The sequence below is a fragment of the Ranitomeya imitator genome, chromosome 5 (assembly GCF_032444005.1).
Source record: "Ranitomeya imitator isolate aRanImi1 chromosome 5, aRanImi1.pri, whole genome shotgun sequence".
Lineage (NCBI taxonomy): Eukaryota > Metazoa > Chordata > Amphibia > Anura > Dendrobatidae > Ranitomeya > Ranitomeya imitator.
Window position 1 is genome coordinate 579,526,215 of NC_091286.1, and position 12,000 is coordinate 579,538,214.

Genomic DNA, 12,000 nt, shown 5'->3' on the forward strand with positions numbered 1-12,000 from the left:
TGGGAAGCACCAAAAACCTCCATGCAGGTATGGGGAGCACCAAAAACCTCCATGCAGGTATGGGAGCACCAATAACCTCCATGCAGGTATGGGGAGCACCAAAAACCTCCATGCAGGTATGGGGAGCACCAATAACCTCCATGCAGGTATGGGGAGCACCAGTAACCTCCATGTAGCTATGGGGAGCACCAGTAACCTCCATGCAGGTATGTGGAGCACCAGTAACCTCCATGCAGGTATGGGGAGCACCAAAAACCTCCATGCAGGTATGGGGAGCACCAATAACCTCCATGCAGGTATGGGGAGCACCAGTAATCTTCATGCAGGTATGGGGAGCACCAGTAACCTCCATGCAGGTATGGGAAGCACCAAAAACCTCCATGCAGGTATGGGGAGCACCAATAACCTCCATGCAGGTATGGGGAGCACCAGTAATCTTCATGCAGGTATGTGGAACACCAGTAACCTCCATGCAGGTATGGGGAGCACCAAAAACCTCCATGCAGGTATGGGGAGCACCAATAACCTCCATGCAGGTATGGGGAGCACCAATAACCTCCATGCAGGTATGGGGAGCACCAAAAACCTCCATGCAGGTATGGGGAGCACCAAAAACCTCCATGCAGGTATGGGGAGCACCAAAAACCTCCATGCAGGTATGGTGAGCACCAATAACCTCCATGCAGGTATGGGGAACACCAGTAATCTTCATGCAGGTATGGGGAGCACCAGTAACCTCCATGCAAGTATGGGGAGCACCAGTAACCTCCATGCAGGTATGGGGAGCACCAGTAACCTCCATGCAGGTATGGGGAGCACCAGTAACCTCCATGTAGCTATGGGGAGCACCAGTAACCTCCATGCAGGTATGTGGAGCACCAGTAACCTCCATGCAGGTATGGGGAGCACCAGTAACCTCCATGTAGCTATGGGGAGCACCAATAACCTCCATGCAGGTATGGAGAGCACCAATAACTTCCATGTATCTATGGGGAGCACCAGTAACCTCCATGTAGGTATGTGGAGCACCAATAACCTCCATGTATCTATGGGGAGCACCAGTAACCTCCATGTAGGTATGTGGAGCACCAGTAACCTCCATGTAGCTATGGGGAGCACTAGTAACCTCCATGTAGGTATGTGGAGCACCAATAACCTCCATGTATCTATGGGGAGCACCAGTAACCTCCATGTAGGTATGGGGAGCACCAATAACCTCCATGCAGGTATGGGGAGCACCAGTAATCTTCATGCAGGTATGGGGAGCACCAGTAACCTCCATGCAGGTATGGGGAGCACCAAAAACCTCCATGCAGGTATGGAGAGCACCAATAACCTCCATGCAGGTATGGGGAGCACCAGTAATCTTCATGCAGGTATGGGGAGCACCTGTAATCTTCATGCAGGTATGGGGAGCACCAAAAACCTCCATGCAGGTATGGGGAGCACCAATAACCTCCATGCAGGTATGGGGAGCACCAGTAACCTCCATGTAGCTATGGGGAGCACCAGTAACCTCCATGCAGGTATGTGGAGCACCAGTAACCTCCACGCAGGTATGGGGAGCACCAAAAACCTCCATGCAGGTATGGGGAGCACCAATAACCTCCATGCAGGTATGGGGAGCACCAGTAATCTTCATGCAGGTATGGGGAGCACCAGTAACCTCCATGCAGGTATGGGAAGCACCAAAAACCTCCATGCAGGTATGGGGAGCACCAATAACCTCCATGCAGGTATGGGGAGCACCAGTAACCTCCATGTAGGTATGGGGAGCACCAGTAACCTCCATTTAGCTATGGGGAGCACCAATAACCTCCATGCAGGTATGGGGAGCACCAGTAATCTTCATGCAGGTATGGGGAGCACCAGTAGCCTCCATGTAGGTATGGGGAGCACCAATAACCTCCATGTAGCTATGGGGAGCACTAATAACCTCCATGCAGGTATGGGGAGCACCAATAATCTTCATGCAGGTATGTGGAGCACCAATAACCTCCATGCAGGTATGTGGAGCACCAATAACCTCCATGCAGGTATGCAGAGCACCAGTAACCTCCATGTAGTTATGTGGAGCACCAATAACCTCCATGTAGCTATGGGGAGCACCAATTACCTCCATGTAGGTATGGGGAGCACCAGTAACCTCCATGCAGGTATGTGGAGCACCAATAACCTCCATGTATCTATGGGGAGCACCAGTAACCTCCATGTAGGTATGGGGAGCACCAATAACCTCCATGCAGGTATGGGGAGCACCAGTAATCTTCATGCAGGTATGGGGAGCACCAGTAACCTCCATGCAGGTATGGGGAGCACCAAAAACCTCCATGCAGGTATGGAGAGCACCAATAACCTCCATGCAGGTATGGGGAGCACCAGTAATCTTCATGCAGGTATGGGGAGCACCTGTAATCTTCATGCAGGTATGGGGAGCACCAAAAACCTCCATGCAGGTATGGGGAGCACCAATAACCTCCATGCAGGTATGGGGAGCACCAGTAACCTCCATGTAGCTATGGGGAGCACCAGTAACCTCCATGCAGGTATGTGGAGCACCAGTAACCTCCACGCAGGTATGGGGAGCACCAAAAACCTCCATGCAGGTATGGGGAGCACCAATAACCTCCATGCAGGTATGGGGAGCACCAGTAATCTTCATGCAGGTATGGGGAGCACCAGTAACCTCCATGCAGGTATGGGAAGCACCAAAAACCTCCATGCAGGTATGGGGAGCACCAATAACCTCCATGCAGGTATGGGGAGCACCAGTAACCTCCATGTAGGTATGGGGAGCACCAGTAACCTCCATTTAGCTATGGGGAGCACCAATAACCTCCATGCAGGTATGGGGAGCACCAGTAATCTTCATGCAGGTATGGGGAGCACCAGTAGCCTCCATGTAGGTATGGGGAGCACCAATAACCTCCATGTAGCTATGGGGAGCACTAATAACCTCCATGCAGGTATGGGGAGCACCAATAATCTTCATGCAGGTATGTGGAGCACCAATAACCTCCATGCAGGTATGTGGAGCACCAATAACCTCCATGCAGGTATGCAGAGCACCAGTAACCTCCATGTAGTTATGTGGAGCACCAATAACCTCCATGTAGCTATGGGGAGCACCAATTACATCCATGTAGGTATGGGGAGCACCAGTAACCTCCATGCAGGTATGGGGAGCACCAATAACCTCCATGCAGGTATGGGGAGCACCAATAACCTTCATGCAGGTATGTGGAGCACCAATAACCTCCATGCAGGTATGGGGAGCACCAGTAACCTCCATGCAGGTATGCAGAGCACCAGTAACCTCCATGTAGGTATGTGTAGCACCAATAACCTCCATGTAGGTATGTGGAGCACCAGTAACCTCCATGTAGGTATGGGGAGCACCAATAACCTCCATGCAGGTATGGGGAGCACCAGTAACCTCCATGCAGATATGCAGAGCACCAGTAACCTCCATGTAGGTATGTGGAGCACCAATAACCTCCATGTAGGTATGGGGAGCACCAGTAACCTCCATGTAGGTATGTGCAGCACCAATAACCTCCATGTATCTATGGGGAGCACCAGTAACCTCCATGTAGGTATGTGGAGCACCAGTAACCTCCATGTAGCTATGGAGAGCACCAGTAACCTCCATGTAGGTATGTGGAGCACTAATAACCTCCATGCAGGTATGGGGAGCACCAGTAACCTCCATGCAGGTATGGGGAGCACCAGTCACCTCCATGTAGCTATGGGGAGCACCAGTCACCTCCATGCAGGTATGTGGAGCACCAGTAACCTCCATGCAGGTATGGGGAGCACCAATAACCTCCATGCAGGTATGGGGAGCACCAATAACCTCCATGTAGCTATGGGGAGCACCAGTAACCTCCATGTAGGTATGTGGAGCACCAATAACCTCCATGTATCTATGGGGAGCACCAGTAACCTCCATGTAGGTATGTGGAGCACCAGTAACCTCCATGTAGCTATGGGGAGCACCAGTAACCTCCATGTAGGTATGTGGAGCACTAATAACCTCCATGCAGGTATGGGGAGCACCAGTAACCTCCATGTAGGTATGGGGAGCACCAGTAACCTCCATGCAGGTATGGGGAGCACCAGTAACCTCCATTCAGGTATGGGGAGCACCAGTAACCTCCATGCAGGTATGGGGAGCACCAGTAACCTCCATGCGGAAATGGAAATGAACCTAGGACTGCAGTGCTGAGTTTTGTGTTTTATGCTATGTGGCGCTCACCTGTTTACAAAGCTTTAGTTTTGGAAGTGACCTGAACAATTGTTAATTTTACCATCTTACCATTCCTCTTTTATAGATCTGCAGTTCAGAGCAGCTGTGGGAACATATTGTGGAGCAGTCGTGTGATCGGGTCACTCCAGAAATGAGATCTCTTGCTCAGGACCTGGGCTGGAAACAGTTCTTCTTCACCAACAAGCTACAACTTCAGCTCCAGCTGCGGAGGCGAAGGAAGAGACAAGAGATTTAGGATATATTCTTCCACTAGCAGGATGCAAAGAGGAGAATTATGGCTGCAGACCTTAGAGCTGTAAATAACAAATCAAGTGAATGTGATCCAATCGTCTTCCAGTCTTACCCATAGACCATGTTCTAGTTACCACCAGTTATTGTCGCTACAGCTGGACCAGCTCGGCCATTTCCACGTCCCTAATTGACATTATACTGCACGGACACATGTGCCTCTAGTGTATCTCAGGGGTGTACTCACATGTGGCAGATTTCTTACAGAAATGCTTGTGATTTTCCCATTCATTAAAGTAGGGTGTTTCTTCACGCCCGGTATAGATAAATGAGTCCATCATTGACATTTCTGCTGCAAATCTGATTCATGTGAGTGTAAAAATATAAAAAAAGAGCACTGCGGCCTTATCAGTCATACTAGGAAAGCGCCATATAATGTATGCACCTGGCTTCTCAGGAGAAACACTCTACAAGGGACTAGGCCACAAAATAACAATGGTTCAGTGTCCCGGTCAATATTAATTGCCTTTCAAGGGGTTGTCCTCTTACAGAAAATGTTGGGCTCTACGCTGTGGTAGTCCTATCATATCAAATCAAGTACTTCTTGCATTTCTGGGTCCATGTGTTTGTCTGCAGCAGTGACGTCACGTCAGCAGAGCTGCAGCCACTCACCGCTCTGCCCGTGTAGACAGCATGACCCGCTGAGCTCACTTGCGCGACAAACAACAAAGGCAGCGGCAGAGAGGTGAAGGGGAGGGCACAGTTTATAGCCCAAGGTTTTGAGGAAGGGAACAACCCCTTCCTGTTTTGCAACCTTGTGCCAAAATTTCACATAAGGTAATGATTTTTTATGTTGCTTTATTTGTTACGTGCGAGCCTATCATGCCAGTGTGAGGAACAAAATAAAATGTACTCAGCCAAATCTTCCATTTGTATTTAATCCATGATGGGTCTGAGGATATGGTGGGTTTGATCACTTGCGCTAACCGTAATAACATAAGCTCCTATGGTTCCGGTTATCTAACCCATGATCTGAACAGGATTTCTCACCAATGTATGGACTACACTAATGTCAGATTAGCTCAAGGATAAGTTCATACTATTTTTGTTTTCTACCTTGATTCAAAACCCTTGAAAAAAAAAAAAAACTTATTAACCACTGGTCCTTCCAGCAGTCCCAAGAACGGGGACCCATGGAGCCCCAGCAGAATGAAGTAAATGTCGATCATGGGCACCACCGCTCCATTCATTGTCAGTGGGAGCGCCGGAGATTGAAAGTGCAGAGCTCAGCTGACGTCTTACGCTCCTATTCGAAAAAAGAAAAGAAAACAGCGGTGCCCATGATGGACCTCTACAGTGGTAAGACCCCCAGTGATCGGACAGTTATCTCCTATATCTTGAGTAGGGGATAACTTTTAAACATGAGAATATACTTTTACAGACGCAGTCAATTTTCATTTTTTTATTTACGATTCTCCCAAGAGCCATTACAGTTTGTTTTTTTTATTTTTGTGTCAACTTGGCCATTTATTGGCTTGTTTTTTGCATGACAAGTTGTAGATATATATGTCACGGAGCATGAAGGGGTTAAAGTTTGTACAGTAAACATTAAGAGTTAAAGGGGTTGTCCAGAATTTATATATTGATGACCTGTTCATACAATAGATAAGTAATATCGGATCTGTGTGGGTCAGACACCCAGCACCCCACCGATCAGCTGATGGCAGCTCTTGCGGGGTCGGCTGTGCACAGTGTATAGAGTTGGGACAGTGCAGCTCCATACAATGTAAGGTGGATGTTCTTGGGTCCTGCAATTCAGCTCCATTATGGAAATTCCGTATTGAAAGGGACTTATGTAAACACGCTTAAAGACAGTGCCACGAGATGGTGTCTGATTAACCCTTTCATGCTTGATAAAATATGACAACACATTTGGATTTAAACAACTTGATACAGAAATAAAATATCATTATATAGGACTTATTCCTTCCAAAGACCATACTAAGGCTCAGGCAGCACTCATTACAAGTGGAAGAAAGGCAAGTCCGATAGCTAAATAGGAACGGGTTATTTACAGGTAGAGCAGTCAGACTATGGAGTGCCAGACCCAGGGCCGGCTCCAGGTTTTCCTGGGCCCCGGGCGAAAGAGTCTCAGTGGGCCCCTTTAACACATACCACGATTCATGATGCACCAATACAGCAGAGAAATATAGATATAGTATAGTATAATTCCAAAGGTTTCACTTCTTACATTACATGAGTGATATCTATTGTAAAGTCTACAATAACTCAGAAACTGCCGAATCCTCGCAGCGCACAGTGCGTGTCCTGGGGGGATTCAAAAGTCTGCAGTTGGAGTTCATTTTAGACCGGACAGTATAGTCCTCCATACAGAATTTGGGGCACCACATAGTGCTCCATACAGTATAATGGACCCCATATAATAATCCATACAGTATAATGAGCCCATATATTGCTCCATACAGAATAATGGGCCTCATACAGCGATCCATACAGAATAATTGACCCCTTATAATGTTCCATACAGAATAATGGACTCCTTATATTGCTTCCTACAGAATGGACCCCATATAATGCTCCATACGGAATGGGCCCCATATAATGCTCCATACAGTATAATGGGCCCCATATATTTCTCCTACAGTATTATGGGCACCACATATTACTCCATACAGTATTATGGGCACCACATATTCCTCTATACAGTATTATATGCACCATATGGTGCTCCATACTGTACAGTAGACCCCATATAGTGAGCCATCCAGTATAATGAGCCCATATATTGCTCCATACAGAATAATAGACCCCATACAGTGATCCATATATAATAATCGACCGCTTATAATGCTCCATACAGAATAATGGACTCCATATAATGCTCCATACAGAAAGTGTCTCATATAATGCTTCATATATAAAAATAAATAATCAAATACCTCTCCTCGTTTCTTGGTGGCTGCAGCTTTGGTCTCCTCAGTGTCTTCTTACTCTGCTCTGTGCAGAGGGCACGCTGTAGTGATGCCATCGCCCTCTGCCCTGAGACATCACAGAGTCAGAAGATGTGGAAGAGACCGGAGATGCGGAGGAACAGGGAGAGGTAAATATTTCAGTTTCAAGCATGATGGGAGGCCCGCACTGGCACTGACTCCCCCCACTCACGGGCCCCATAGCGCACTGGTGTCCCAGACGGCGAGTAGGCCACCCCTGCTTTCTCAGGACCCCTACACTTGCCCGGCTTGTGACGCCGGACCTGGCCCTATCACAAGAGGTAGTAATGACAGACAATAGAACAGCTCTTAAATTAAAGGGCTGGAAAATTTCCTCAATGCACATAACATTGTGGGTTATAGATAATTTTGTGATCAAATGTATAATTAGTGGAAAAAGGTTGAACTTGATGGACCCAGGTCTTTTTTCAACCTATGAAGGTGAAAGTTACAGGGCCCTTATGAGAAGGGTAAGGGTCTTTTTGGGGAAGGGTATGGCTAACAGATGACCTCTGAGAAATCCTGGAGACAAGAAGAAGCTGCATCATCTATATTCTGTGCACAATTATTAGGCAATTTGTATTCACGATGATTCATTTTATTACTGGACAAGTACAAGTCGGTCAATCCAAAGGTTAATAAACCTGAAACCTGCATATTTAAGAAAGTAAAAGTGAGGTTTTGTTTTTTCTTAGACTATAATTATTGGGCAACTAAAATAAAAATGTAAATTGTTTATTTTCATCTGTTAAAGTGAGAATAATAACACTGGACAACAAAGAATTTGCTTCCCGAACACTGATCATGAAAATCACCATGAAAATGTTGCGTACCGTTTTTCTGAAATCTTCTGTTTGAGGATTTTTTTTTTTTCAGATTTTCAGGCTGTCCATGTATTGTCCACAGTATATGTGCTGTTATGTAATTTATGGGTAAGCAAAATTGTTGTCACCAGGTTTATACACTCAAGAAAAAAAAAAAACACTAACAGGACAGGGCTGCGATAGAAAAGTATTTTTTAAATGTGGGGAAAATAAATGTAATATATTAATACACAGAAAAACAAAAAAGCAATAATGTTACCGCAAAATAATCTCTTATGAATTGTGTCACGCATCATATAATATACTGCATAAATATTCAAGAGAAGCAAAACACTTTGTCAAAGCACACAAAAATAATCTAATTTTATATATATCTGAATTGAAAGAGTTACACATCCAGGGCGTGGAGGCAATTGGCGGAAAAAACGTTTGCTAAGAGAAATGTACTGGATTTTACTGATGAATACATAGCAACCAAATGGCATGAATGACACACTGTATTTAGATTACATATATGCTAGCCACCTTAGGGAGAGACCCAAGTTGGGCTAAATGTAGCGGGACGAAAGAGACTGAAAAGGGCCTAAAGATCGAAACACGTGTCCACAGGTAGGAATTGGTTGGCTGTGTAAATTTAGAAACTAATCCGCAGCATTGCACGCTTGGCGGTTCCAAGCGCTGTGGATTAGACCGGGGTGGAAAGAGATGATTTGCATAGCTCCGCCTACTGCAAAGGATTCTGGGTAAACCTGCTATTCTTTGTATTATGCTGCTTGCAAGTACTTTCCGTTTCAGGAAAGCATCCACTATGTATTTCCTTTAAGTAGAGGGCTTTTCGGTCTCTTTCGTCCCGCTACATTTAGCCCAACTTGGGTCTCTCCCTAAGGTGGCTAGCATATATGTATCGCTTGCTCACCGAGCCCCACTCCATACAGCCAACCAATTCCAGCCCTGTGCTGATGAGGGCCTAAAGCCCGAAACACGTGTCCACAGGTAGGAATTGGTTGGCTGTGTAAATTTAGAAACTAATCCGCAGCATTGCACGCTTGGCGGTTCCAAGCGCTGTGGATTAGACCGGGGTGGAAAGAGATGATTTGCATAGCTCCGCCTACTGCAAAGGATTCTGGGTAAACCTGCTATTATTTGTATTATGCTGCTTGCAAGTACTTTCCGTTTCAGGAAAGCATCCACTATGTATTTAGATTGAAATTTATTTTTCATTTTTTGTCCAAGGCATTATCTAAAATCAATAATTTATGCAACTTCCAGGTTCAAAAATGTGCAATTCTTATTGGCTGTTTTGATTTTAAATAGTTTGTTCTGTATATCAATGTGATCATCTCCATGATTAAGAGTGACATTTGCCCCAGAAACGCATCAGATATGAGAGCTTGAACAGTGTGACATGTTTTTAATGGAACCCAAATAAAAAAAGTAATTAAGTTATTTTATTTTTATACAAGATTTTTCTACGCGCTGCCTTTTTTTCCCTCTAATCACATATGCATCTGTTGGTCAGCAGTCCAAGCAGCAACCACAGCAGGAGAATAGGTGGAGCTGTTCCGATGTGCGAAGTGAGTTCATGAACTTTTTTTATACCCATGCAACTGTACCTTATGTAATTTGAGCTGCTGATCACGAAAATCACCTTGAAACTTTCCTGTCACGTACTGTTTTTCTGAAATCTTCTGTTTGAGCAAGTTTTTTTTTTCCTATTTTCAGGCTGTCCATGTATTGTCCACAATATAGGTGTCCTCGCATATCATTGAAGTTGTAAAACTTCAGTGGATTTGTTACAGACTAGGCACACACAGACATGTCAGGATGCTGCTGCAGAGGCTATAAAATCTGCTTGCAAATATTCTGTAAGTTATTTCAAATCTAAGCAGCTATAAATGACTACAGTACGATTTGATTTATCTAAAATGTCTCATCCGTGACAGAACAGTTGTGATACCTTCTGTCACATTTGTGGAGAGAACACGCTTAAGGCCAGCGTCAAACTTAACATATGCAAAACAGTCAAAGTCTCCCTGCCAAGAGTTGCATTAGTGCAGAGGTGTATCTAGCTCTTCCTGCACCCGGGGCAAAGGATGAGTTTGGCGCCCCCCCTCAGATTTCTACCCCCTATAAAGTCCTCAGATTTCTGCCCCCATAATGTCCTCAGATTTCTGCCCCCATAATGTCCTCAGATTTCTGCCCCCATAATGTCCTCAGATTTCTTCTGCCCCCATAATGTCCTGATTTCTGCCCCCATCCCCTCCCTTCCCGGGTGCAGTTGCATGTGGTGGAGAAATCTGTGGAACACAGTAGTATGCAGCAGGGGTGTCAAACTGCATTCCTCAAGGGCTGCAAACAGGTCATGTTTTCAGGATTTCCTTGTACTGCACAGGTGATAATTTAATCACCTACACACATCATGATTACAGCACCTTGTGCAATGGTAAGGAAATCTTGAAAACCCGCATGGTTTGCGGCCCTCGAGGAATGCAGTTTGACACCGCTGGTATACAGCACTGCCCACATAGTAGTATACAGCACAACCCGCTTAGTAGTATATAGCACAGCCCGCATAGTAGTATACAGCACCGCCCACACAGTAGTATACAGCACGGCCCACAGCAGTATACGGCACAGCCCACACAGCAGTATACAGCACAGTGTTATGATCTGGTGATTAAGGAGCGACATGCATCTAGCTCTGAGCAGGTGGCAACTATACTGACCGCAGTCCCTAAGCTCAACACAACACTAGAAACAGCCTTGGAATGCTCCTAACTCTGCCTAGGCATCTCGTCACAGCCTAAGAGCTAACTACCCCTAAAGATAGAAGCAGGAAAACTATCTTGCCTCAGAGAAAATCCCCAAAGGATAGATTAGCCCCCCACAAATAATGACTGTGAGAGGAGAAGGAAATGACATACGTAGTATGAAACAAGATTTAGCACAGGAGGCCACTTCTAGCTAGATAGAAAATAGTACAGGACAGAACGCTGTGCGGTCAGTAATAAAAACTAGAAAAAGTCCACCGCAGAGAAATGCAAAAATCTTCACACCTGACTAAAGGTGTGGAGGCCAAACTCTGCTGCCCAGGGCTTCCAGCTTAGCTGAGTAGATCCATACTGAAAAGCTGGACAAATGAACAAAAACAAGAAAGTGCTGAACAACAAGTCCACAACAAGAGAACCGCAAAAGCACAAGCAAGGACTTAGCTTTGATGAACTGGTCAGAGTGTCAAGAAAGTCCTAAGAGCAATGACTCCAGGCAGGAACAATTGCCAACTGGCATTGAATGAGGGATAAGGTCAGACTAATATAGCCGAGCCAGAAAGACGATCAGTGAAAACAGCTGCTGAAGCTAAATCCAAGAAGCAGCCATACCACTAAAAACCACAGGAGGGAGCCAAAGAGCAGAACTCACAAAAATGCCACTAACAACCACCGGAGGGAGACCAAGAGCGGAATTCACAACAGTACCCCCCCTTAAGGAGGGGTCACCGAACCCTCACCAGAGCCCCCAGGCCGATCAGGATGAGCCAAATGAAAAGCACGAACCAAATCGGCGGCATGAACATCGGAGGCAACAACCCAAGAATTATCCTCCTGGCCATAACCCTTCCAATTGACAAGATACTGAAGCTTCCGCCTCGAAAAACGAGAATCCAAAA

At 45.9% G+C, this 12,000-nt stretch overlaps 1 protein-coding gene across 1 annotated transcript in view; it reads left to right on the forward strand.

Moving 5' to 3' along the window:
- The window catches only part of FBXO36 (F-box protein 36), an 80,695-nt gene extending 75,275 nt beyond the window's left edge, over window positions 1–5,420 (forward strand). The window contains exon 4 of the mRNA XM_069727861.1: window positions 4,335–5,420. Within this exon, the coding sequence (XP_069583962.1) occupies window positions 4,335–4,505 (171 nt within the window). The 3' untranslated portion in view covers window positions 4,506–5,420. The remainder of the gene's footprint in view (window positions 1–4,334) is intronic.
- Window positions 5,421–12,000: the final 6,580 nt, after the last annotated feature.